At 40.8% G+C, this 27613-nt stretch overlaps 2 protein-coding genes across 13 annotated transcripts in view; one reads left to right on the forward strand and one right to left on the reverse strand.

The window, feature by feature from the left end:
• The window catches only part of dlgap2a (discs, large (Drosophila) homolog-associated protein 2a), a 150821-nt gene extending 126637 nt beyond the window's left edge, over nucleotides 1-24184 (reverse strand). For 4 of the 11 annotated variants that reach the window (XR_006845364.1, XR_006845366.1, XR_006845367.1 and 1 more), the window contains exons 1-6: nucleotides 23853-24012; nucleotides 23463-23717; nucleotides 21066-21185; nucleotides 20870-20963; nucleotides 9580-9634; nucleotides 8951-8998 (exon numbers count right to left, since the gene is read on the reverse strand). Coding sequence is in view for 1 of the 11 variants with exons in the window: in XM_046412424.1 (XP_046268380.1) it covers nucleotides 8951-8998; nucleotides 9580-9634; nucleotides 18873-18890 (121 nt within the window). In the remaining 10 variants the exon portion in view is untranslated. Of the gene's footprint in view, nucleotides 1-4356; nucleotides 4750-7233; nucleotides 7879-8950; nucleotides 8999-9579; nucleotides 9635-18872; nucleotides 19218-20624; nucleotides 20723-20869; nucleotides 20964-21065; nucleotides 21186-23462; nucleotides 23718-23852 lie in introns of those variants that run through there. The other 7 variants (XR_006845361.1, XR_006845360.1, XM_046412424.1 and 4 more) reach the window with 5 other exon arrangements.
• On the forward strand, nucleotides 19372-27568 carry LOC124071674 (glutamate-rich protein 1). 2 transcript variants are annotated; one of them, XM_046412425.1, is made up of 6 exons: nucleotides 19372-19537; nucleotides 20559-20699; nucleotides 20898-21044; nucleotides 24174-24554; nucleotides 25571-25765; nucleotides 27303-27568. In XM_046412425.1, the coding sequence occupies exons 1-6, from the start codon at nucleotides 19513-19515 to the stop codon at nucleotides 27398-27400; spliced, it is 987 nt and encodes a 328-aa protein (XP_046268381.1). In that variant the 5' UTR covers nucleotides 19372-19512; the 3' UTR covers nucleotides 27401-27568. The 2 variants fall into 2 exon arrangements, with proteins under 2 accessions (XP_046268381.1, XP_046268382.1); XM_046412426.1 differs by lacking the exon at nucleotides 19372-19537 and adding an exon at nucleotides 19568-19877.
• The last annotated feature ends 45 nt before the right edge of the window (nucleotides 27569-27613 follow it).

A 27613-nucleotide genomic window follows, 5' to 3' on the forward strand; every position in this document is an offset into this window, starting at 1 on the left:
TGTTTGGCTAGACACAAGAGTTGTAAGAGCATGTGGTTCGGTTGCCTGACGGAGACAGGTGCCTTGATGCACAAACCCAAAGAAAACCGTATGGTAAAGGGACCAAGGAGGCAAAAGAGGCGATGGAGAGTGGCCAGTACATACGGCAGAGTAGAAATATGGTTAGAGCATTCTGAAAGGTCAATGACAGATAGAAGTCAAATGAGAGAAAGGTTTTTTTTCAGAACTCCAAGGTATGTTGAGTATATGTTTTAATAGTATTACGCCCCGGTGAGAAACACTGCAGCACATTTGCCCTGAGGATAGCTCATCTATCTGTCCATCTGTCCATCTGTCCATCTCTTCCCCACAGGACTGAGTCTGATTACAATAGCAAACTGAAGCAGTGATACCAAACCCATATACAAAATGGATATGTCCCCAGCAAACCCCATGGAGTGTTTCCATGTAAGTTTCAGTTCTCATCAAACAGTATAAAGCATTTTGAGTCTTGTATTTGCAAGTGATTTTTTATGTTTTTAAAAACGACTGTTGTTTCTTTTAGTATGTTATATATACAGTATGTTATATAACAGTACAGTTTTCTAGATCTGAAACAATTAGTTTATTAATTTATTGGTTAATTTAAAAAAAACAGCCAACTGTTTAGATAATCAATTACTTCTGAGTATTTTTTTCAAATCAGACATTTGCTTGTTCCAGCTTCACCAAAGTGAACTTTTGCTATTTTTTTCTCTGTGAAAAATGTGTTGCTCATTATACAACAGAGAACGAGTCATGACATAGCAGGCTGGGGGGGTATTTGACTTCCTGTATTCTATTTGTTGTGGCTGTGATCCTGGCTAATCAAATAACGGCTAGCTTCTCCAGACAGCCAGTCGTTGGCCCCCGGCTCCCCTCCACAGATAATGTCACTTCCTCTGAAAACAAACTGATTTTGTTACCAGACATGGTCACTGTTATCTGTCAAAGTGATAGCACAAAAAACGAAATTTGACCTGTGGTAAATAAATACTAAAAGGAAAACAGTGGGTGACATGTAGAGAAAATGTTTCATTCAGTATGAAGTGAGTGTACCTGAACATCTGACAGTGCAAACAGTAAGACGAATGTGTGTATTAAAATTCTTTCTTTTTTTCTTATTTCACTTATTTTTATACGCAGATGGCAGCAGGCCCATTTGAATGTGTGTGTGTGTGTGTGCGTGCATGTATCAGCAAAGAGGAGCAAACTATGATAAATGTGAGGAGACAAGACAAATAAAAAGTGGTGTGCATAAAAGAGGGAAAGACATACGACGGCTTGCCTGCAGCACGTTCAGACACACAGGTGGAGCTCAGTTAGACTCTCCTTGTCAGGTGTTGGACAGCTCCAGGCTGCCAAATGGCTTCCATTTATTCAGTATGGCCACTGTGCTAATAATGAGGGCTGAAATGAATGGTGCCACTTTGGTCTAATTGCTACAGAGGGAGAAACACGTTCAGAACACTGGGCCCAACAACTAGATGGGCTACAGGGGAGCTAGTAGGGAAAAAATAGAGTGGGTATGAGAAAAATGAAGTTCTGGTTTGGGATGCTTATTTATCATGAGATTTCACATTAGCAACCTCAGGTGATGAAGTAAAGAAATATATATGATTCTATTGGATCGCTTTGATAGCATGCGTGCATATACAGAGTTTCAACACAACCTCTGACTCTTGAAACCATTATTTCTCACTATCACCTTCAAGCACACACTCACAGATGCACACATACACACAAGCACAGACACTGGCTGACTTTGTTTGGACAATTGAGCTGGTCAACTACTCTATAGATTTCAGATGAGCTTTTACAATCATCCTTCTCTGTCACCTTGCAACCCCAATTATATTGGGGTATTTCATGAAGACAGTTGGTTTTACCAAACAGGTGGTATAGGCTGCAGCTTGTCCCTCAGTTTCCTTGAGGGAAAAAAAAACTTTAAACCTTTAACTCTCTCTTTCAATCCCAGTGATACACAGTAATGTAAAAAAAAATTAACTGAGACATGACCAAAGCCAAATAAGACCATTATATAAAGCAAACTGACAAACTATTCCCATGCATATGTTGCATTTCAGGCCACCCTGTTTATACAATGTTGGCTGGACTACAAATTAACAGAATTAAGAACAAGACACTGTTACTGTGCAAATATTTTAGTAAATTAAAAGAGAAATTTTTAATCATAGAAACACAAAAAATGCCAAAATAACTGTCAACATCCTATTATAAACAACAAGCACCAAGGATTTAAAGACATGGGCTGGCTTTGCACTGCAGCTGATTTAGCTTGTTGACTTGTTGCACCGCAAAGCAAGAAGCATCTTACAGATTTAAGGACTATATTCATCTACAATCCACTGTGAGTAAAATGTGAGGGAATAAACTGGGGAAAAATGCAACCAGCACCCTGACATTTATAAAAAAAAAAAAAAAAAAAAGGTAGGCTGTGCCGTGGATGTAACATTAATGCTACACTCAGTCAGCTATCTTTCACTGCTAAAGTAATGTTCCAGGATAAATGTCGACAGATAACTATCTAAATCTTCCTCTAATTGTTTGCTAAAGAAATATCACTAAGCTATTTGATGTTCTGCCTCCTCCACTCAAGCCCAAAGAACTAAAACTAAATCAAAATCATGTCACAAAATTAGCACTGTTCAGCATGAGAGCCAAATGGATCATTTATGTCCGCTACAGACGTATGGGCTGTGAACAAACTGTCTGCTGATGAGTAAAGTGCATGTATGTGTGTGTTGATGAAGTAAGGAGAGGAGGAGGGAGCAGGAAATTAGAAAGAATTAAAGGGAATTTAAAGGTTTGTCAACACAGCGATAAAAACAGGACCACCTCCCATCCCTTTCACTTCCTGCCACCGTAATTCAGCCTTTAATGAGCAGCTCAGAACGGAGTGACTCAGCGTTTAATCAAAGCTTACTCCCAGCTTGCTCATTATGTCAGGGACAAGCTGAGACAGACAGTCCACAGAGACCGGCTGTCCTTCAGTCTGACACTTGTAGTTCAACGACAGGAGTGTCAACAGAGAGATGAAGCACACTGTCACAAATACATTCACAGGCAGGTAAATGTGCCACACACACACACACACACACAATGAGAATACAACACTCTTGGATGATACTGAAATAAGATTCGCAGTCATCAATACACAAGGTGAAAAGAGTTGTGTGAGCATTTCTGTGGAAGCCCAGTATTAATATTAAATGATGTTTGGCCCTGCCGTGAATATTAGGCTATGCTGTCATAAATCTACTGAGTCCTCTGACTGATGGTACCTTGCTCTCACCCTGACAGTACCTTAAACTGGCCTTTAATCGTACCCTCACAGCAGCAGAGAGCCGAAACCCGGCTGTTTATTAAGGCCTTACATCTACATTGTATCTGCTTAGGTTAAACTACAATGAGTGGCCCAGCTGGCTTGCTGGGAAGTTTAATCTAAACGCTGTTGCCTGCTCAGTATTCACCATCACAATTTACCAACTCGTCTTACAAATAGGCAGGCCTACAAGGCAGGGTTCCGTTATCTGGTAATTATGTTTTTAATTTCTGGAAAAATCTGTTAAACTCCTACATATTCAAATCTCTCTGGTCTTAATGTCTTGTGCGAATAATTTCCTTGTGTTCACACCAGACATGAAGCTATTAAACACTTTTTCTTTCAATGCAAAGCATATTCACACAAGAGTGTTGTGTGGGGAGGACCGAAAGGAGCACAGAGGAAGACCAGCTACTCAGCTCCCAACACCTAAGAAGCTTGAGGAGACAGTTGTGGGCATAGATATTACTTCTGGAGGAAATAAAAAAAAAAGATTCCTGCCATTTACCAGCAGGAGGAGAGCTCATGGTTTAGCATTTTAAACCTTTGGGTTTGTCTTCATCCTTGTTGACTGCTGACTGGAGGGGAAATGTACTTTACTTCATGAAGGTACAGGGTGGAAGGAAGGCAGTCAAAGACACAAAAGTCACAAATTTGCTTTGCTTCCTGTGTGGGCACAAAGGTTAATATGAATTATATTGAAGGTGGAGTGACTCTGCGGAAGTTTAGTTTATTATTCAGCCACCTTTCCATTGTGTCCATACCAGTGAAACTGCCCTGGACATGTTGACTGACACCAAAGGAAACTCTGCCACAGGGTCATCAGGTGAGCACCCTCTCGATAACTGATGATTCACTGAGTTGGGCCCACAACAACATCAAAACAGCTAAACAGTGTGTTCCAGCGTTGCACAACAAGGCAGCTACGAATTAACACAAACAGCAAGCCAAGCTCACTTGCATGTTGGCAGATTTAACTTTTAGCACATCTGAGCATCACACACACATTTCACTATCACTTGCCTTCTTATACATGTGCAAACATGCACTCAAATAAATGATGGCCAAACACTGACACTTAACTTAAATTCAAAATGTCTACAAGCACTGTATCATGAATATTCACATGCCCCATTTCAGAGATCGCTGACTCTCCGTCCAATCCATTATGCTCCTGTGACATAGTCGTTTACAATCAATTCCGTTACCGCAACAGGCCGGTTGCACAGAGACAGAGGCCTGGAGGAAGAGTCCATGTTTCAGAGCTACCCACTCTTGTAACAGTTCAGTGGGTACGCCTTGGCGGCGCTGGAGGGAGTGCAGAGGAGGAGGGAGCAGGGTAGGTGGTGTCGAAGGCACACACTAACAGCAGAGAGCAGGGAAAGCTGAGGAGAACAGATAGTGCAGGACTCATTATCAACTATAGCAGTCGAGAGTTTAGCAGACATGAGAAGAGATCCTGAGGGTCTCCAGCACGCGCGCACACACACACACACACACATCCACTCTTTCCCCTGATGTTACTCAGATCTCACTCTCATCCTCTTGTGTTGTTTTTCACCATCATCATGAAGATTCACTAATCCTTTTTTGTCTCCTTTTTGCTCATGCACTCCATAAATCTTATTCATTCATTGTATGTTTCTAATACAGTCTCTCTCCATCTCTCTGGATGTATGAGGGCTATACAGAATTGGCATGAAGGCCTCTGAGGGGTATCAGAAGGAGAAAAGCTCTCCATGGTTCTTTTGGTTTGCTACAGATTGATATCAAGAGTGCCAGAGGACACATTGTGTCTGTGTGCACTGAAATGTGTCCATGTACAATGCAAGTGCGTATGCATTCACAAAAGCACGCTGAACACACTCCGAGGGAAAGCAACAGCTCGCCCGTTAATTACTCAAGTTAATAGAGCAGCTGCTGATTCACTCCCGTGTCAGTGAGATGCACAGCGGGACGGGGAGACTCAGGCAGGACGTGAAGATGGACGTGCTGTGACTGCGGTCGCAGGCTAACTAAGGTAAAGAAGAGAAGTCATTAGACTCATGTAGGTCAGGGACTTCATCTGTCTCTGGATGAGGACACAACAGAAACTTTTCAGACAGCGGATACCGGCTGTAATGCGGAGGCTCTAAAGATTAAGTTTCAAAACTTGGCTTACACAAAATGTTCTGAGGTTCTGAGGAGGACTTTACCACTCCCCAATATCGTGTTATGATTTTCATCTCTTAGAAACTTCTCTTGCTTTCCAACTAACATCTCCTCCATAGCCCCTGAGTCCTCCTGGCCAACTTGTTTCCATGGCAACATGTGCTCAGACAAACCCTTCCACTTTAAGTTGACACAAAGCACACAGCAGGAGTGGTGGGTTAGCTAATTAAAGACAATATTTTGATGAGTGTAAACCAACAGCTACTGTGCTAAAATCTGTGCTAACAAGCTACATTTTAATGATAGAAAACTTTGCCTGTTTGTATTGTACACTAAGGCAGTTGGCTCCTTGCATGTTTGCTGACATTTATGAAATATATTCAGAAAATGTATTACTCATTATTGAGCGTTATTATATCCAAATGTCAGTGTGACACTCGTATTCTGAGAAGTGATAGCCTTAGTTTTTCCTATCAACAAAATCATGAGTCAGTCTGATGATTCATTATCCTCTTTCTTTCTTTCTTTACATTCATTTCATTTTTTTTTAGAAATCTTACTCCTGACAGCAGACTGCTACTGTACGCATTTGACATGGACGTCAAATTTTGGAGGGTAATGCCATAATTTAAATATTTTCATGAACATTTTTTTTCTATAAATAGCACTTAAAGTTTTAGATTTAAAAGCAACTTAACATTTGAATAATAAATGTTACAATTTTGTATGAATCTGAACTCTGCTTTAGACTAAATAAATCCCCAGAAAAGAACTGCAGATACATATTAAGTATGTCCTGTGTACAGCATGCACATGTCACATGGACCAAATCCCTTTATGAAAACCACTTGAACTCTTGAGCAGTTGAGCCTTTTGGATGCTCCATCATTACAAAACAGTGCATGTAATGACAATATTTATGAATAACAGTATTAGTTCTAATAATTAAAAATGTAAGACAAACAATAACACTGGGTACACTTACCTGAGTACCATCCATGGGAACTGTAAATGGAGGCAGTGAGTTATGTGCGAACTTATTTATGTGTGTGTGTGTGTGTGTACATGTAGGTTGTGAGACATAAGACTAAAGACTTCCCAGAATGCACTAGTCAGCATGTCTCTTTTCAGCACCTTTGCATTCATAATATAACTATGGCATAAGCAATGTGAGACACTGAAACCTGCTCAAAACGGCTCCTGCTCATTTAGTGGATGTGAACATGTATCATCACATACAAATTTTCAAAATTCTCAGGTTACAAAAGTGGAAATTACTAGCTACGTTTTTCCAAAACGCTAGAGCTGGAGTGGCTCTGAGCAGGAAGAGATGATAATAGGATGCCAGATATTCAGAGTGGACATGAAAAATGGCAACAGAATTGTGAGATACTCACATGTTAATTACTGTCTTTAAATAGCAATAGAAAATTTGTGCTAAAGAAATGCTGAGTGCTCATCAACACAAAAAGATCCATTTATGGAGTACATAAGGAGCAGAAGGACACAAATAACAGTGAAGAGTGTGAGATTGCGATAAGCCTCATTCGCCCAGATCCTATGGACAATTTTCTAATCTGAGAAACAGACACTGGGAGTAGATGAGGAAGTGCTTCTGAGAAGGAGATGCATTTGGTAGGGGTGGGAAACTGCCCAGGAGAGGGCGCCCCTTGCTTGATGGAGTACAGTAGAACAGAGCAAATGCACGTGGACATACACACACACACACACATTGCGGGTGTTTTATTCATATTCAGGAGCAGGAGATACCAATCTTTTCATGGTCATTACTTTCAAAGTCTCTGCTAATCTTACTTGCTCTTCATCATTTTCCACATATTACGCTCTATACCTCTTCCCTCAAGCCCTACACTAAATTCTTTAACTTATGCGTCTCCTAAGGGAGAAGCAAGCCTGACTCAACAGTACTGTACTCACTCCAGAGCACATCCCTGTCAAAATGTTAATTTCTATCTCCTTAACAAATATATACATATATTTATGCAAATACAAGAGCAGAACATCATCCAATCAGCAGAGATGAGCAATTCATATTAAAACTGACAAAATGCAATCTTTGCATCTACTGAAACCACTGTGTTGCCATGGAGACAGGATGCCAAGGCAGACATTGTAAATACAGAAACTACTGGGGTCACTGAGGTTGCTCACAGCTGTACCACTGTGGCTTCCCTGAAGTTGCTCAGCAAAAGCTCTGATTTGTATTAAAGATAGAGCCGGTAGCTGAATGATGATCTATGAACTTTGGCAGAGGTAGTCTGACAAAATCAGAGGTTTGTTGATGCACCGCTGCTGAGTATTCAAGTGAGGTGCCATGTACTGTGTCTTCTTGACAGTGCAATCTATCAGAAAAGAGACATTCTCAGGGAGGAGCTATGCTTTTCAAAATGAAATGGAATTTATAAGAAAGTACAGTCAAGCTGTGTGTTGCTTAGTCAACATTCACTTGTACACAATGTAACCTACACACTAATGTACACACACACTCTCAAGTCCAGACCAGGGTCTGTTGAAACATCCTTGAAAAAGTGAAGCTTCACACATCCATATTTACAATGTTATTTAGTGTCCACTGTGTCAGAACACCTTGTTCTAAGACCAGCTGAGAGGTGCACCCATGGGTCCTCCATATTCATGCCAGCCACCTGAACTCCTACACAGCAACTTGTCCCAAAAACACCTTGTGCTGTTAGTAAATCTCATCACACACTTTTCTGTTGCTGCTAAAACTTGTATGGTACATGAAGAGGATTTTCCATAACAGCAAACCCCACCCTTCTGGCACACTTTATAAAGAAAGAGGGATGAAGTGGACTGGATCACAATTTGGTCTGTCTTAATAATTAATCTTAATTACTCTGCTCAAAATACTGGTAAAACTATTGCTTCACAGGTTTTTTCAGGTTCCTTATATGCTGAAGTACAGATGATCTCGTTTATATTCCCCATCAAACATTAATTTCATGCTGCAAGATGCCTCACAGTTATCAGTTATAAGTTGGAGACTATCAACTCCAACATTTAAAACAAGCTTCCAAGTCTCTTTATTGCCAAGGTTGCTGGGCCCTTGCTCCACTCTTCAACATGTGTCTCACACCTGGGAAGGCTGATACGTTTCTACTCTATGGCACACATCACTCTTGCAGTGTTTGCTGAACAAAGTGCAAAAGAGAGGACAGAGGTTCACTGCAGAAAGCAGTTATTACTAAGATGACAAAATGGCCATGAGACTGAACCACTGTGTAGCCGACGCGCATTAGGGCAGCATCAGTGACGTTTTGCTAGTGGGATGGATGATGTGGAAGCCCATCTGCATGCAGTCTCATTGAAGTCAAGAGGTTAGAGAGGCTGAGCCGACAAAAGTGAACGCAGAGAAAGGTAGAAGTCATTATTGTGAGGACTGCGGCCAGGTACCTGAGTATATCTCCCTGCTCTTCAATTTCATCAGCAACCTCTTCACACCTGCGAAGATGTGAAGAAGCCTGTCATCATCACAACTTTGAAACAACAGCCCCCCCCACCCCAATCTTTTTTTCCCACCCTCTGACACGTAAGTGGAGAAAGTTAAGCCAAACAGAAAACCCCAAATAATTTTAGATCCTCCAGAAATGAGATAAGTAAGTATCATTAAGTATCATTAAATAAGTATCAAAAATCATATCAATAAGTATCATTGTCTAGTAGTAATAAAAGACAAAGAATTGCAGCAATAAGTAAGACTCACAATGATACAGGGATAAGTTTGCAGCCAAATGGCAAGAACAGGGTAAGTAACTACATAACAAAATTATGTGAAAATCATTAGTCAGGAAGAGTGCCTATTGCCAGCACATGAGGTCTGAGCTTACAGATGTTTGGAGCACACACAAAAAGGTAGACAGCAGGTAGACAGACAAATGTGACCCACCCACTGAGCACCCATTCCCCAGAAACACCACCTACTCCTTACTCCCACTGACTGGCCCTCGCCTTCTGTCTCAGCACCGCGTGTACGTCTGTGACTGGTGTGTTTAGTGGAGAGGGGACATCTGTTTGGCTCTTACCTGTGTTCCTGTCTGGTAAGATACAGCAGTGCTTCTGTAGTATGTCTGGTAGCACCTTCCAAGAAACAACAGAGGAGGATGGAGGGGAGAAGGAGAGAGAAATATGTTAGTATCATTGCAGCTCAAAGCAGATAAACAAGGTGGAGCTCAGAGGAAAAAGCACTGAGCCATGCTGCGACCCACAATTACAGAGTAGCAACAGACACCCATTTTTCACACCATTTGCATCAAAAGGAGCTGCTCCCGCATTTATCTAAGCCCTTTCTTCTGCACCGGCATCTGAGCAGTGGAGCACTAAATGATGGTCCCAGCGTGGATATGTGTGTGGAGTGTTCATTTTCAACTGTGCATCTCTGATTCACTCCACAGACAGTTAAAGGTTGGTTAAATGGTGCGTGAAAATATGACACTAACAGTGCAGTCTGGTGAGGTCACATCAATGGGCCAATTTTAGAAGCTTTCTCTGCTCCATCAGCAGCTTCGCCATGCCAAATTGTAGCAGCAAATACAACAGCCAGTTATTGTACTATTCACAAGCCTGAGGTGGTCATACTAATCAATAATGCATGCTTACAGTCGATTCTCTGAAGAGTCCTCTAAAAATTTAATCAAACCAAAGTTGTGTCTCAGCTGCGAATATTTTGCCATCCTCATTTGTCTTCTTCAAGTGAACAAAAGACAGGTGATCATAGGTAAAAAGCATCCTATTTTAATTTCTTTGCAATGATAACAGTTTTGTTAAGCTTTGCTGTGACGCTGAATACCATTACTGGTGTTCAAAAGGCACAAATATACAGAATTTCTACGAGAAAGAACCAAAAAGAAGGAGGAGATGCGGAGGTGGCTCAGCAGGTGCTATCTATGTCTCTTTGTCCTTCTCTCTGACTGACAGGCTCATTGTTGTCCAAATGACTTTCGTAATAAAGACAGACCTCCTCCTCTTTTTCTCAGCTCTGCTTTTTTTCTCATGATAGTGTTAACAGTCCTTTACATTTGCACTTGGTCGCTATGAGACTCTGTCTCTGAGTTATTTTACTTCTCTCTGGGCCTGAACAAGACTTATCAGATAAGTGTCCCTTTAATTAAAGAGGGGAGCATATATAAAGGTACCTCTTGAAAAGAGCAGAAAGACCAAGAATGAAAAATAGAAATGAACTCAACTGGCTCGTCTCTGGGGGACATACAATGAGATATCAACCCACTACATCTTTCTTCCAGGAGGAGGGCCTCAAGCACCTAGACGTTTGTCACCCAGTCTCATTTTCTACAGCAGCATATCAAGAGGTAATTCTGTCATAATATAAAGACTTCATAAATTGCATTTGTTCTTGGCAATTCAGTTCATGCCAGACCCTCAAACTCAGGTTGAATGCATAAGTATGAACTCTCTCACTTTGGATTAGGACTTCCAAAAGACTAAACAACTGGTCCCAGTACTATTCCAAGGTGGATTTGACTGCTTTGAGTGTCTGGGCCTCCTAAATCTAAGTTTATCCTGAATCTCTTACGTTTTTTGTGAGTTTTGCTTAAAGGAATGTTCCAAGTCAAAGTCACCAAACTCTCCTAAATACACAAACTTCATAAAGAAAATCACTCCTTTGAGCTCGATGAAATCAACCTGTTCATGACTCTAAAATCATCATTTTGCCTGTTCTGCTCTTGTGTGTGGATAAGTTTAACTCAGAAAAACATTAATCTAACATGAACAAAAAGGCCCTCACATTGTGGGGCTCCTAGCAGACAAAAAGTTTTGCAATGTCAGTATGTGCTTTTGGAAGACCTGAAGCAATCACCTCAAAATCCTGTGATACAATATACAGTGTATCATCAATGCAGTGCTGCAAAGAGGGAACGATTTGACATAAGGTTAGATGGTGAAAAAAATCGGTTTGAAAGAATAGTAGTTCATTACAAAAGTAGAAGGTGGTCAAGAAAAAGAAAAAAACTCTCTCAGTAACTTGGCAACCATGATGGTGATACTTTCATGAACAGAATATTAATTTTGCGATAAGTCTGTTTTATTAATATATTGTAATTTTAAACACATTTTCACCAACTAAAATGGAGGGCATGCCGACTGCCATGTACTGTGGATAATATCCTGGCAATTGATAACACCTCATGGAACCTCATTTCTAAAAACCCAAACTATCTTTTTAAGCAAAGTGAATTATCTAAAATCTCATTGAATAATCTGAAAAACACATTGTCACAAATTCAAACACAGGGCAGGTTATACACTGTTTTAAGCAAATTTACTCAAGTACATTTATGTGTAAGGGAATTAACAAGTGATTCCTATAATTTTATACATTTTAACATGTGACTATGTACTCCTGCACTTCACAGAAGACAGAAATGTATTGAAGATATGGAGTTTCATTTAATGTCTTAATGAAGGGGAAGTTTGTTGGACTAAAGTGCATCCTTGTGTCTCATTATTTCACCTGTTTTACATGAAAATACTTCCTGCAGTCACGCCCTCCTTTCCATGATATGCAAAACAAAAATGCCATTGAGCACACATGCTAAAGAGCTGTGTGGCAAAAAAAAAAAGAAAAAGAAAAAATCTCTACAGTGATGAGAGATGTGATGATTGGTTTGTACTCAAACAGCTGCATGATGTACAGTTATAATTGATGCTGCCTAGCAGGCTGACTGGCAGAGGCCGGTGCTGGAGGAGTGTGGAAAACGAAGTGTCAGGAACACTCTTCTGTGTTTCAGACATGCAGATCTGTCACTTGCCTCTCATTTACGCTTTAAACGGATTGGAGTCTGAAGGCAAGGAATCTAATTTCATCCCTTTGTTTCTTTTAAAGCTTATCTTGGGATAAAAACAACAGAGGATTTATGTCACAACGTTGGAACAAGACAGATTTACAAGACACACCAGGACAATCCCATGGACACATTTAAGTGGGACAACTGAAAATACAAAAACAGTGAAGAATCTGTCTTGGTATCGTGTGTATCAGTACAGATATGTTTTCTCACATTAGCGTTGAATAGCTTGTTTCATTCAAATCACATTTCATAGCCATCCTTTATTTTATACGAAGACCAGTCATATATGAAATAAATAAACTGGATGATGATCTTAAAATATAATTAATTATAATCACTCTTTAAATCAGTTATCGAATTGAACAGTTTCTGAGTTTTTGACGCATTTAATAGAGATTCATCAAAAGTAAAAATGGATCCCCCAAAGACAATCCAAAGTAGTCGCCTAAGAACTAAAGGCTCAGTCTTGAGAACGACTCTTCAAACTCCATTGAGTCAGTGAGTTAATAAAAGGCTCATTTTAACAGTATTGTAGCAGTTTACCATCATGCTTTTCCAATGCCATTTTCTTGTAGCCTAAAGCTTTAAGAAACGGGATTCAGTCGAGGCATCATTAAACACTCCTAAAGTACACTATAGACAAAAATATCTAGACATACTTCTTTGTAAAGCTGTTTCTCAGGGGTTGGTCTAGGCCCCTCACTTCCAGTCAAGGGAAATCTTAATGTTTCAGCATACCAATATATTGGACAATGCTATGCTTCCAACTTTGTGGCAACAGTTCGGGGAAGGCCCTTTTCTGTTCCAGCATGACTGTGCAAAAAATCCCACAGAAACATTCCAATCCTGTGGAAAGCCTTCACAAAAGAGCAGAAGCTGTTACAACTGCAAAGCTTGTCTATGTATTTAGAGTGCAATGTCATTAAAGTCCCTGTTGGTGTAATGATCAGGGGTCCCAAGAATTTTGTCTATATAGTGTAGATGTTTCCAGTAACAGTCCATGTTATCGCCATTTCTCGTGGTATATGGGTCAGAACATCAGATAACAGAATAGCAGAGTGTAATGTTTTGGTCATAAAGCAACATAAATCAATTATTTTCTTTTTATTTTCTGTGTTCCAACCGCGTTTGCTCAAGAATATCACAAGACAGAAGATCTTAACAGATTCCCAACATGTGATATAAGGCATCAACATAATTTCATTGATTGAGTATATTATGTGCCGTCACATGTATCCATAAGCATCAACTTCAGAATGACTCATCAGCTTCTGGGCTAAAGCAGCAAGTAAGCGAGTAACATGGAAATTCACTGCTGCATCCATGTTTCTACAACAGAAAAAGAACTTGCGAGGTTTATTTTGATAACTTGGTTCAAACGCTGGTTCAAATATAGTTATGTCTGTGATAAAGCAGGTATTGTGCTATGTGCCTCTTTTCACAGAGACATGCTTTACAGTGTTGGAGCCCTGAAGGGGGGCAAACACAAAGACTGTTGAGGCAGAAGGGGGAAAAAAAGAGGAACAACTAAATGCATGCTCATTAACTGAAGTGAACAATCAAATGGGCTCAGGTGAGTCACATACCATTTAAGTCCACAAAAAAAAAATTCTCATATGAGTTCTCTGAAAATGAAAACAAACAAAAAAAGAGAACTGATTACTTTCCCCCTGAAACTCCATTTGACTGGGAGGTTGTTTTATATCATGTCTGAGAGCGTCTTTCTCAGAGAGTGAGCATCAGAAATTACCTCTCTGATTTAACTTGTGCACAAACTGGTGCTGCTAAAAGTTAAGTTACAACATCAAAAAGTAAGAGTAAATACGTTTCCTTATTGTAGAACTATTATATTTTTCTCTCAGTGGTGACCATGGTGAGATGTGCGTGAATCCTGTCAACCTAGTTGGGGTGGACTTCAGTGTAAAGACATCCAAACAAGTTAGGCTCCAGCACATGATCTGAGGGCTTCAGGCAACGCACCCTAATTTGACCCCAACAGAGAGTCAACAGGAACAGCTCTTGGCATAGCGCTGTGAAAGGATACCCACAAAGCAAATACCTATCTACAAACAGGGCACATTAACAGATACGGACACATGCACAAATATACAGACTCATGTCTAATCTCCACACATTCTTACTATGGTGAACAGGCAATTATCAAAAGTGGCAGTGTATAATGGGATATTTTGCTGCTGAGGACATAAGTGAAATTCTTGGTGATCTCATGGAGATCTGAGAGGACGGACGGGAACTGGAGTCACTCCAGCGCATTTCAACTCTCTTCCTGTCTGTCTTAAGCGCTCTCTGCTCTTTTCTCAAGCAAGCCATCTAATGAATGGAGTGCAGACTGAGCAGAAGACAAGATTTGCACTGTAACCACTCATCCCAGCAAAAGCTAAAATAGATAAGATATACAGAAGCAGAAAAAATATACTGAAAAATACACTGCAGCCCAATAATGTAATATCAAAGGCCTTAAACATGACCAGAGTTCAACTGACACCCCTCCAAAAGCTTTGTGTGCAACTTTAGTGTCTAAATTGTGTAGCCTTCATTACATCTACCACTCCGGTCCACTCATTGCAAAAACAAACTATGGAATGTGAACTTGACAGCAGTCTCAGTCTGAGAGATGCCACTTTACATTTAGTATTAGAAATGTACCACATGACTCCTAACTCAATTTTCAGTTAGACCCATGCTTTTGTGGGACACAGGGAAGCAAGAAATTTTACTTATTTAGAAACATCACCAGAGACCCGGATAAACATGTAGATGAAAGCCTGCAGTTGAGTTCCCCTCCAGATGCTCATGCATGCAGACAAGTGGCACATCTGGAAGGTGCAGCGACATGTTTGCAGGGTTGGATGGAGGTCAAAGTTTTTCTCTAAGGGTTGAGCATATAGAGATCAGAAAAAGTCTTTAATAACGCCACCGGTGCATACACCCAAGGTTGTGTGTGTGTGTGTGGGGGGGGGATAATATGACCTACAGATATCTTTGCAAACTATGACACCCAGTTAGTGCACTGTAATCATAGCCACAGGGCCACTTCATTGTATTGGTTTCTTCAAGTCCACTGCTCAGTTTAGATGGGTCTGGTAAAAACTCAGTTGTAAAAGAGCTAGGCCATTTGCCATCAGCAACGGTATTAGGACTTCTGCTCATTACAATGGAGACTTCAAGTACATACTATTTTAAACACTCGCAAAAAAAAAAAAAAAAAAAAAAAAAACACATACCGGTACATTTTCTAAAAAAGAGGAAACTGGCTAAAATATAGACTATTGATTCCCACTCTCAGTACACGACTTTGTATTTCAGGGTTTTTTCCCCCTCTGGTGTGTCATATTCAGCGCCACAAACACACCAGAAAAACAGGGAACAGCAGCAAGCACCATGGAGGCCACTGACAATGTTGCCGTGGTTACTTTTTTTGTATCTCTCACTTCAGTGTCTCTTCCAAGCTCCACACTGTCTGATGTTGGAACGCTGCGTAAACAGAGATGGATGAATACAGCTGCTGTTATGATGAAAAATGTTCTAGCCTGGCTTCCTGGTCAAATTGACATGATATTTCAAACTGGTGTCAAAATACCTCTAATTTAGGACTGTCCAATCAGATCATAAAAGAAATGTTACAGTTAGAACACCATCTTGCTAACAGACCTTGTAATGATTAACACGTGACTTGAGCTATGTGGCAACTAGTGCAGTAAAGGTAACACTGGGAGAACACAATGATAGCCACTTGCCTGCGATGATTCCCACCTGCTGGCACCACAGCAGCACAAAGGTGATTAACTGAATGGTGCACAGGTATATACACAGATACACATACCGTATACAGAGGACACACAATCATTGTGTTCTGTGTATTATTTGTTTCATAAAGCTTTGTCCCATCCATCCCCTCCATATCCCTCTACTGAAGTCAAACTATAACAGATGTAGAGGGAAATTCATAAGGGAATGAGTAAAGGAATAAAAAGAAATGGAATGCAGGGACAGAGGGAGAGGAAGAAAGAAAGAAAGAAGCCGAACAAGATACATGGACATGACTAGGTACACTGAGAGAAGGAATTAAACTGAGAGAGAAAGTGGATAAGAAGAATGGGACATAGAGGGGAAAAAGCAGAAACGCATCTGCCTCAGTGAGTGGATGAATAAGAAAAGAGCCTGCTGAATGTTTCAACATTGACTTTAAGTCAGACTAGTCTACATTCAGCGCCGCTCCTCTCCCTCTGTAGACCAAAATGACATCACCCCACACATAAATGTAGAGTTTCAAGTTTTCTGTGCATCTTCAAACAGATTATGAGAGCGTTATCATGTCACTGCCAAGAAGGCAAAGTCCACACAAGCTTCCCATTGACATCTCTGTGAACGCCTGCTTGTGTGAGCATGCATGTGTGCGTGCGCTCCTGCATGCAAGCAATTTGACAGCAGCATTGGAAATATCCTGAGACAAGCTACCTTCAATTTCAAAGTGCTTCTGAGGGGAAATAGTGTCAGTTTCCAATTAGGTTTTTTTTGTCCTTTATTCTGTGTGTGGCAAATGGTAGCTTTTAATTTGGCTCTCATCTTTTTAAGCAAAGAAATTGCTTGCTGGGATGAGTAACAGTTTCTCCATCTCGTATGAATCGTTGGGCTTTCATTAAAATGGGGGGTGGGTGGGGGTTGATGTGGATGAGGCGATACGTGTGGCCCCCTAGCGCTGATAAGTGACAAGTAATTTATTTTTCAGTCACATAAGGACTTATAGAGGTGACATGTATTTCTCACCTGCCACCTGGCATCTGTCCGCCCACATGTTCCCTCTCTTCTCCATATACACAAGCTACATGTGTATATTGCACAGATACATCAAGTCAGTTACCCTCCTCATTGATTACAGGTAATTACAAGTTCTCCTGACTGCTAGCTGCCACTAACACTCTTCTATAGCACTCCTCGCCACCTGCATAATGAATGAACATGGGACATTTTTCTAGGACCTGAAATAAAACAGGCTTGTTACCATGGCAGAAAATGCAGTTTCCGTGTATGAACTGCTGTGGTGTGCACCCTTGACTTCAGAGACCAGAGTGGAAAACACTATCACACCAAAGTTTCACTCAAGCAGCTCTGTGTCACTGAAGAAAGGTTGGCTGACCACCACTGTCTAAAAATAAAGACTTTTTGTATTATTGAGCAAGGTAGAATTTACCGCATAGAGGAGAAGGTTGATAAAACTTCAAGCTGCGAGGGTGAACGGCAACAACTCCATTGAGCTTCTAAAGCAATGCAATGAATATGGTCCCCTATTTTTAGCACCTCTGTGATTATGATGTCTGACATGCAGTGAGTGCTGGCAGCCAGCATTTTGTCACTCTCAGTGTGTGCTGAGTGCCGAGGAGTTTGTGTGGATTCAGAAGCGGTGTTGTATCAGACAATCTATACAACTTCCTTTTTTTTCTGGGCTGCTCAATCATGACAATCTATTGGAGCCGAGACATTAATACTTGCGACTGCAGTGAATCATAAACAACACAATGTGTCAGTGTACAACTGACAGTGATGACAAGCTTTTTACACAAGCAGGCAGTCAACTATTATCTCTCAAGATCCCCAAAAACAAAAGAGGCTTGATTCCCACACCAGTAATCACCCATTCAGAGGAGTAGAAGTCTCACTACTTGATTGATCAGAAGGCTTGTGGGAATTGTGCATTTGCTGTGCAACACCTTGTTCAATGCAAGGTATTATGTAACATGTTTACGCAGGTATGTGTAGTGCCTTGATTCTGACAAAACCTACATCCCTTCCAGTGACTTCTTTTGTCAAGCTGTATGGAGCTCCACTCTCATTCAGGATTGCCAGTGTTGTGTTTGGGCTCTGTCAGACACAGTCAGTGAAGCTCATCCACCCACAGAGGCTACAGTCGGCATGGTACATACAGTATTACATGACAGTGCACAACAGGAGAGTTCTGAGGGAGATCAAACCTGAAATAACATTCATTTAAGATGCTAACCTTGTACCAAAAGGGCTCTTTTCTGCCCAAAATGCTCATCACCTAAGCCTCCTCCTTAGGGATAAATGTAAGTGCAGGAACAGCATCCATGAGGCAAATCTATGTGTAAATGTGTAAATTTATGTGCATGCAAAAGTGATGCAAAATGCATATCATATTTTGTTTGCTGCAATGACTGACCAAATTTTAACAAATTTTCATGTTGCCCCTTAATATTGTTAAAACGTTCATGAAAGGGTTTTACTTTCATCTTTCATCTTCATCTTTTACAATGTTAGAATTTGGAAACAACAATAGTCCAAAAGTCCAGTTACCTCACACAGCTAAGAAAATCCTGCAACCAAACTGCTTAAACACACATCCATTTCTTCCACAACTACATGCATCTTCTCTTTTACTGTAAGATGATGAAATACAACATTTGAATCCTGCACATTTTAAGAATTAAATATGTGCTCAAAAATTAATAAGGCATAGAGGGCCGGTTTACCTTCTTCAGAGCTGACATTCTAGGTGGATCCTCCTCCTGCAAAGCCCGTTCACATGCCGAGGTCCCAAGCCAAGTTTGGAGGGTGCGCAAATCCTAACTCAACCCGGTGCTGATGCTGAGCCATGAGGCGCCTGCTTAGTATTCTCATCTCGCTTCCACCCCATCCTACAGCTGGCTCGGTGTGCGCACGCCCAAAACCGCTGTTATTACGGAATTCAAACACATGGGGAGCTCTAGTCTGATGCATCGCATTCATCAGACTTCACGAAAGACATTTGGCGATTTAAACTGAGTGCAAAATAAATTGGGCCCGATTATTTTGTAAGGAAGACACGTATACGAAATACATAGATTGTTTTTCAAAGCACCAGGAATCTCATTTTTATTCGTGTCACACTCACTCAAGGAAGCAATTTCCCTCATTAAAATGTAAAGTTTTTCTGTCTTTATCATCAAACACACGGTGGTTAAGTTCCAATTATTCTACATATTTTATCGCTCTACATATTATGTGGAGCACGACTTTTCATATGCCGATTTGAAGAATTGATTCTTCTGATAAAAAATACAATGATACATGATATACAAGATATGTGTCTTTTTCGACAAATACAGATTCATTAAAGCGGCAGTGGTTTGAATGGAAACCGGCTCATCTGGAACAAGTGAGTTCTTCCTACTGTAGTCAGTCCAACTAGTGGCTGGTAAATGGAGGGGAGAGTGGTGCTCCAGAAATCCGAGGATTATTGCAAGACAACCGCAGCCGATTGGATTTTTGAAGTAGCTCTAACCATTCCTTCAGCTGTTTTAGCACGAACACGTTATTTCACCGTTGTGTGATATCGTAACTTCGGTTGTGAAACGAGCTAATTTTAAAAGCTAGCAAGCTGGGTAGCTAACTCTGCTAGCTTGCTAGCACATTAGCTATAGCCACATGTTACTCTTAACTATCCGTCCTCTTTCTTTCAACTCATATATATGTCGATATGGAACGTAGGAAAGAAGGTGAGCGTCACTGGTATCGTGGCCAACATCATTTATCTCATAAAAAAAACTCAAAAATGTTGTATTGTGGTCAACTAACGAGCTAACGTTGCTAGCAGGTCAAGTCTCGCGTTAAGTTGGTTTCTAGCCAGGTTGTAAACAAATACACGTGTTCCACTTTCAAACAATGGCAAAAAAAGTAGCGTTGTGCTCTTTTCTTTTATATCCATGATGTCAAACAGAAAGTGTAAGGTGACAGTAGCAGGATACGCTGACCTTAAATGAGAGACTGTCCTTACCAGTAAGACCCTGTAAAACTTGGTGATTTTTGTATTGACATATTACTCCAATCTAAATGAATGGAAAAGTACTTGGATTACAGTGGGGTGATACTGTTGTCGTTATCATCAGTACAGTTAAATAGTGTCCACATCAGGCACATGATCCATGAGCTAGCGCCTCTATCAGGTTAGCTGATCAAACTATTTCCTGGTTTGACTTAAACCTTTGGTCTACACTGGAAACATACGGTGTTCATAAGTTACTGCAAATAAAGCTTAGGCCACATTTGGTTTGAATTGCATTGTCAAGATTATGGCATGATGTCCAAGGTTGTTTTTTTAAATGCTAAGAAGTTGTCTATCTAATAATGCCAGCTGTCATGTGCTGATGTATTTTTGTCTTACATCTTGTGTCACTCAGCATTTCAATCAAAAGTACTGCAGAAGCTTTACCCTGCAGCTCCTAAACCGGAGAAGAAGTCCAGCCCACCATGCATTGTAGAGGCTCTGTCCAAAAAAATCTATGTGAAAAGCAAAGCCTCTCAGGGGGACACAGCCACTGGTGAGATCACATCCAGTTCACCACTGCTTAAAAAAGTAAAACTTTTGTTTAAAAAAAAACAAAACAAAAAAAAACAAAACAAAAAAACCTTTTCCCTTTGATTCTCTTACCTTTTTCAAAATGCATAAATCATTATTCACCCTGCTGCTCTTACCACTGGGATATATTACCTTCTTTTATTTGCCATGTCTGTCGCAGGAGATGCAGTAAAGACACACAGCGTATCCATTCCGGTCAGGCGGATGTACACGGTCCTTCCTCCTCCTGCAGATTACAAGACAGATTCAGAGAAATCTGTCACACTCCCCCAGTCAGAAGGCATAAATAGTGCAGAGGACCCAGCTGGTAAGTTGACCACAATCGTACATTTATGTACTTGCGATGTGCACCATAAAGCCAGGAGAGATTTACAGCATGGGTTTTCTCCAGGTTGGTGCTCTCTATTATGGAAGTCAGTCTTCAGGATTGTCTCTGCCACACCACCAGCTAAGGAAAACAAATGGTCATTATAGCTGCTGTGCGGCACTGAGTTGGTACCAGGAATTTTTAGGATTAAGAAGGAAGAGGGAGACAAATGAGAAATACAAGAGGATCAGTCAGCAGAACTGTCTGGAACAGAATTATAAATAAACCTCAAAGTCATGTCTCTAATTCACATAGTTGACTACCTGAGTAGAAGATAAGATGCCCATTCTGTATCATGTAGGTCTTGTATTCATAATCTTAGCCACCAGTGGCACATCATGATCATGCTGAGCTACTAAGAGAGTTGCGGGCAGGAATTTGGAGGTTGTTTCACACATGGTTATGACAGATATGTGAATGTCCATCACCGGAACAGCCTGTCCCATAATTATTTAAAACTTATTGAAAATAAAATCTCTTTAAAACCATGCGTCTCTAATACAATGCTGGTCCTGGGCACCTACCTCTGCTCCAACCCACCTGATTCAAATGAATGGCTCATTATCAAGCTTCTGCAGAGCTTGTTGATGAGCCGAACATTTCAGTCAGATGTTGAGCTTGATCTTGTCGTGATCTTGCTGGGCTGCCTGCCAAGTGGGTAATCAAGGACTCCATGACGTTATGACCAAAAAAATCTCCCTGGCACATTTTTTGGAGGACAGTTTGAGGATGCAGTGTTATCAACTTTGTTGTCATTTAAGCAAAACTGAAGGAGCAGATGGGTTTAATTGATGTGCTTTATAATTCCTGCCAGCTCAAAGCATCCAAACATTTCTGCTGACCTGAGACTACATTTTGGTGAAAGCTGTAGCAAGTACAGCTGATCTGTGATGAATTGCAGTATGTAAAGTTTTTAACAATTGTTGTAGCACCACCAACAGGTGTATTAGCCCACCATGCTCATTGAGCAGGTTTGGCATGGGACTGGACCTTTGTGCATTGGTTTCATGCATGGAAAGGCAGATTAAATGGTTGGTTTAATAATAATAGTAGTAACAGTGTTGTCAGTAATAAATCACTCTTTCTGAACAGAGGAGAACTTGAATGAAGTTAAAGCGATTGAGTGATTTTTACTTTGAAGTGTACTGAATGTGTTGTTTGCCAGAGTAAACTTTTACAACTTATCTAGGAAATAATTATCCCACTCTGATGCCATCTTTTGAGACTGAATTTTAAGGTGATGATAATGATAGAAATGTTCTTGATCCTTAACGAGTAGCATTGGCTGGCAGTTTGGCTCAAGGACAAGTCACACACGCTGCAGCTGATACGCATCATTTAAAGACTGTTTATTTGCTCTGCTCTTTCTCTCGCCGTAAACCTGTGGAATGATCAGACCGTAATAAGAGTCCTGGCTCATTACACGTGTCTGTGTGCTCATCATCTTCTTTAATACAGACCTCCATCAATCTGACAGGGCCCTGTTTCACCTCAGTGAAATAGATTTGTTGGCTGAGACAGTGCAGCTTTTAGAGGTGCCCACTAAAATGAGTGATGAGATTAACTTAAGTTTGATTAATTACACTCGTCAGGCTAACAGCATCTTAATTGAATCACATTTTTGAGTTAGTGGGCAGTAATCTTTGATGGAAATTGCTATGCAAAGTCCTGTTGGTTTGAGCTTCACAAAGGTTTTGTGATAATTAATCTGTCATTATAATATTTTAGAAACAGTACAACAAATTGCAGATTGATGTGATATAGTAATGATTAATGTTGAATAAGACTATCACTGTTTTAGTGTTAGAATTACCAGATCTAACCCCACACACTGTTCCAGTGACATCTGAGCTAATGGTCTTGCACAGTGAAATATGGGAACACAAGTCATCTAAAAACGTCTTTCATTATTAATGTGCTGTTGTCAGTTCAAGAATGAGCTAATTTTATGTACTCTCAACATGTGCATTAAGTTATTATGCCAAGACATGACATTTACTCCCTGTTTTTTAGTGTTTTTCTTTCAGTTCAATTCCTTTTTCTACTGTGTGTGACAGATGTAGCTTTTAAAGAAGTGCATTTAGGCCTGACAGAATTCTAATTTCCTCTGTACTGAGCAACACATTGATGTTAGATTAATAAAAACCTCCATAAATGTTACATCGTTACACCTGCTCTGGAAAATATTCAGTGTCCTCAAATGACTGCAGCAAACGGGACAGTGCAGCCCAGATGGTCTACCAAGCAAGTAACAAAATGACAGCAGTGATGACAGCAATGAAGTTAAAGTTCATTTTCACCTTTTGGTTCACTGATGCTCCCGCAGACAAGTGACTTTAATTTGTCATCACCACTTACTGTCTTAGAGTAAATTGAGCAGTGGCTCCTCTTCAATTGCTTTTCAGTGCTGGTCACTGTTGTTCTGCTGCATTTTCAGCTGCACATTATGTCCTGGCTGATAGTCAGTTCACTGCTCGCTGGTGTGAAGGGGTCACTCAGAATTCAGTGGGAGCTGGTTTTCTTTGTCCTCTCAACATCTCATGAGTTGACAAGGAGAGGGGGGAGGCGTGACGAGGTGGAGAGGAAGCTGCTCAGCCAGCGACAGTCCCTTTTCTGTATGGGCAGTGAAGGGAAGATTTAACACAGAAGATTTATTTTTACCTGGAAAGAAACTTTAAAATGCTTTAAAACAGCAGCATAACATTACGTTACATGACAGTATACTGAGTCCACTGTACTTTTACCTACCTGTGGGCTCAAGTTCCCTTTCACTCAGTACCACAGCAGTTGATTAGAATGCAGTCAGCTAAAGGAGGGAGTATCTAATTAGTGGAATCAGCTGCTGCAGTGATTGGCTGGAATGACACCTGCATTCTCCCTCAATGGCACATTATTGGATGTCACTGGGACTCAAACCCCCTAGCGCTCTGTAGGAATGTCCTCTTCATCTAGATTGCAGGTGAAAGTCACCCACCCCAATATGCAACACAGAATCTATTATTTTAACAATGTGAACACAGAAATCTGACAGTTTGAATTGGATCAAGTTTTAAATCCCTTTGTTCACAGGGGACAGCATCCATGAGAGCAGTGAAGAACTGGACCAAGATAAAGAGGAAGAAAAACAGAAAATAAAGAGGAGAAGAAGAAAAAAGAAACCAACCCTCCATCAAGACTTTGAGAAGGATGGAGCAGCTGCGGTGAGCGTGACCGGCACAGGTCGGACACCTGTGGATGAGGGAGGGGAGCATATTAGCAGGAACAAGAAGAGAAAACTGAAGAAGAAACGGCGCAAAGAGAAGCTGCTGTCCATGGGCCTGATGCCGCAGGCTGCTGCCCTGGAGTTCACATACAAAAAAGATGAGGAGGAAGAGGATGTAGATAACGAGACGAAGGCTGCAGAGGTGTTGGACTTCCTCAAGACTACAATGGAAATGTATATGTCAGATTGTAAGTATTGAGCAGAGCAGTGCTTTCCTTTTTGGATCAGCAGCTTCAGCTGTTCTGTGTTAAATCTTGTGGCCATTTCTAAGCTTGTGTTCATTTAATGTTAATGTTTGGAAAATTAAAGCTCTGCCAAGGAATACTTTGATTTTGATTCATTTTGTTTGCCATGATTCACAAAGCCGGTGGCTAAGATGAAGTTTGCAAACACATAATTAAATTCAGCCAAATGCTGAAAGCCTGCTGGTGAAAACTGTTGAACAGAATTCACTGCACATCTGTGGTTTTTTGAGACCATGATGTGACAACCCCAGCATGAACTTAACAAGTAGTCGAAAACATAGCATTAGTAATTGGATAAAAGCATAATAGCTAAAATTGCAGTGCCTTTAAAATGTACTAGATGGAGAAACTCTTAGTTGCCAGATGTATCTAAATCTGAGTCTTGACTGCTATCAAATGTATTTATTTAACATTAATTTTTAAGGAAACCAAGGCACGAAAGTCCACTGTTAGAGAAGTTATGTTGGAGTTATAAAAGTTATATGCTAATATATGAATTATTTGTGGCAGACAAAATCCAGCTTATTGTAATCGGGTGCAGTCTTCAGTCACTGAGTTTTTAATCAAGGCTTTGAACTCATCCAGAGAAACAAGTTCATTAAGATGCAGGGTGGGCTGAAGATTAGGCCATGACTGGTGTTCAATATAAGAAAAAAAGCTCCTTGGCACCTTGTAGAGCAGCCTTGTACATGAGTCAGACTAATAATAAGCTGGTGAGACTGCAACAGACATGAGATGTCCCCAGTACATCTTTGTCAATGAAGAAATAAACTAGTGATGTTTTCTCTATTCTGATTATGACAGAGTCTGGACAGTTACATGTAGCAGAAGCAACGGGTGCAAAAATAAAAAAATATATATTGAAAATGTTGACATAAAGAACTGTTGCTGTTGCGGTAGATAAAATACTAAATTATGTTAAATTATGACCGCCTCTCTCTACTTCTATGCTTTTCCAGCCTCGTTGCGGGTGGACACGCTTCCTCTCCAGTCTGGGACTCCCGATGACCTCCTGAACAGCATAGCCAGCAGGTGCGAATCCACATCTGTCCTGAAACAGCTCTACAGTTTGAAGGCCTTTGTTCAGCATAAAGAGACAGACAAACTGGAAAAGGCACTAAAGGAGCTCCACCACACATCTTCTATGTCTGCAGGTGAGTGATGCATCATGAAATGTTACTTAGATGGGGTCTTACTGAAAGCTCCATACTCATCACATGCATTCATACCCGTCCCTGTCTATACCGGCCCCTTCTTGCAGGGATCTTCCACAGGCACTTCGGTGACCTGTCCCTGCAGGTTCATACATGCCTCTGTCTGCCCCGGCTTGCATGCTATTCTTTTTGCCTTTACATTGATCTTTATTGTTCACCTGAGTCTACCTGTCCTTACTTGCCTTCATGAGCCTTTACCTGTATGCACCTGCAAAACAAGGGTCGGTCTTGTTCATGCGACATGTCACACACAGGTGACCTCCACTGTGAGTTACTAGCATGTTTCAACTTGTTCATCTTGCCTTTACTGTGTCAACAGCCAAAATGTCTCATGAGTCCCCAGACACATTTTCACCTGCGTGTGTTTGTTGTTTGTGCATTTGCATGGTTGGCTAGCTGGCTGCATAATAGGATCAGCAGGGACTTTGCTGCCGTCACACACACACAAGTGCATGTGTGTGTGCGGGGAAGGAGAAGGAGAGGTAGAGAGACCAGCCAGGAGATTCAGGCCACTGCCATATCAATGGCCACCAAGTGACTCTTGTCTCTGCCTGTGCCTGTTGCCCAGACAAAACCAGTTTGCTGAGCCCAAAATAAAGCCCACTGTCGAGTCCATCCTCTCCATACACCTGATCCACAGCTGCATGAAAGCTTTTCTAACCCCCCACCCACCCACCTCAAACTGTATGAGTCATGCTTCAATTCAGTGTTTTTAAATGCTGCTGTTTTTTTGGGTTTTTTTGAAAGCAACACAGCCAGCAGGTTGCATCAGAGCAGAATCCCTCATGAATGAATCTGTCTAGTTTGGAAAGATTCACTTAACTCAGCTTTGCTGTGGTAGTACCTCAGGCAAAGGCACTGACATTCTCTGCTATATTTGACTTCATATTTATAACAGTACATTAATATTTCAATATGACCGTTAAAGTGGTTTGATAGTTTTGATTAACATTCAGCTTGTTCAAGCTGGGTTCTGCATTTTAACGCAACCCGCATCATCCGCCACACAGGAGCTTTTCCGTGTGCTTGTGGAGAGGTGTGCTTTTAAAGGTGTTCGAGTGAGTTCACTAAAGCTCTCCTCGCTGTGTCACTGTGCCCCTGCGGTGGCAATCATCTGACTACAGGAGCCTGTTTAAAGCAGATTTCCTTTGAGCATATTTTACTGCACTCAGGATTTTTTCTCATGAATGACATCAGCTTGACTGCTCCCCTTTATCCTGCCCAATTTCTTTTCTGCATAGACTCACTAAAATGAATTCTACCTTTTCAAGAAAAAGTAAAACAAAGATGCTGCTTCAGTTGTCAACATGCAGAGAGGTAGGAAGCAGATTTGAGCACTGGCTGGAGATTTTGATTTATTATGCTGAAAATACAACAGGAAATAAGTCTCTTTGGTGAAAACAACGACTGTTTCTCTGGTATTGTCTTGTCAGCAGCAGTCTCAGCTGGAACTCAAATGTTGCTCTTTGTGTTTCAGAGGAAACCGCTGCAGTCGTTTCATTGTTCCAGTACTGGATCACAGACATTCTTCCCATGCATGGAGACGAGAAGACATGGCTTTCAATGCACCCATGAGACTGTCAGTCACACCGAAACAATGACTCTACTGATGGTTTACTTTTTCTGTTCTTCATCACTTTCGACAAGAAAGTTTTTGGACTTTCCTACTCATATGCTGAATTTCATAACTTTACATGTTGTTTTATAAGATATTTTTAGTATTAAATTTTTTTTTTTGTCTCATGTGTGCCTGAGTCAATTCATTTTCCTGCCTTGTACAGGAATAAA

This window comes from Scatophagus argus, chromosome 15 (assembly GCF_020382885.2).
Source record: "Scatophagus argus isolate fScaArg1 chromosome 15, fScaArg1.pri, whole genome shotgun sequence".
Taxonomy (NCBI): Eukaryota; Metazoa; Chordata; class Actinopteri; family Scatophagidae; genus Scatophagus; species Scatophagus argus.

Excerpts from the sequence above, each read along its gene's own strand:
- LOC124071674 (XM_046412425.1), top strand. The coding sequence starts at position 19,513 with ATGGAAACCGGCTCATCTGGAACAA. Across the intron at positions 19,538-20,558 it reads AACCGGCTCATCTGGAACAA|CATTTCAATCAAAAGTACTG; the intron begins GTGAGTTCTTCC and ends TGTGTCACTCAG. Across the intron at positions 21,045-24,173 it reads TAGTGCAGAGGACCCAGCTG|GGGACAGCATCCATGAGAGC; the intron begins GTAAGTTGACCA and ends CTTTGTTCACAG.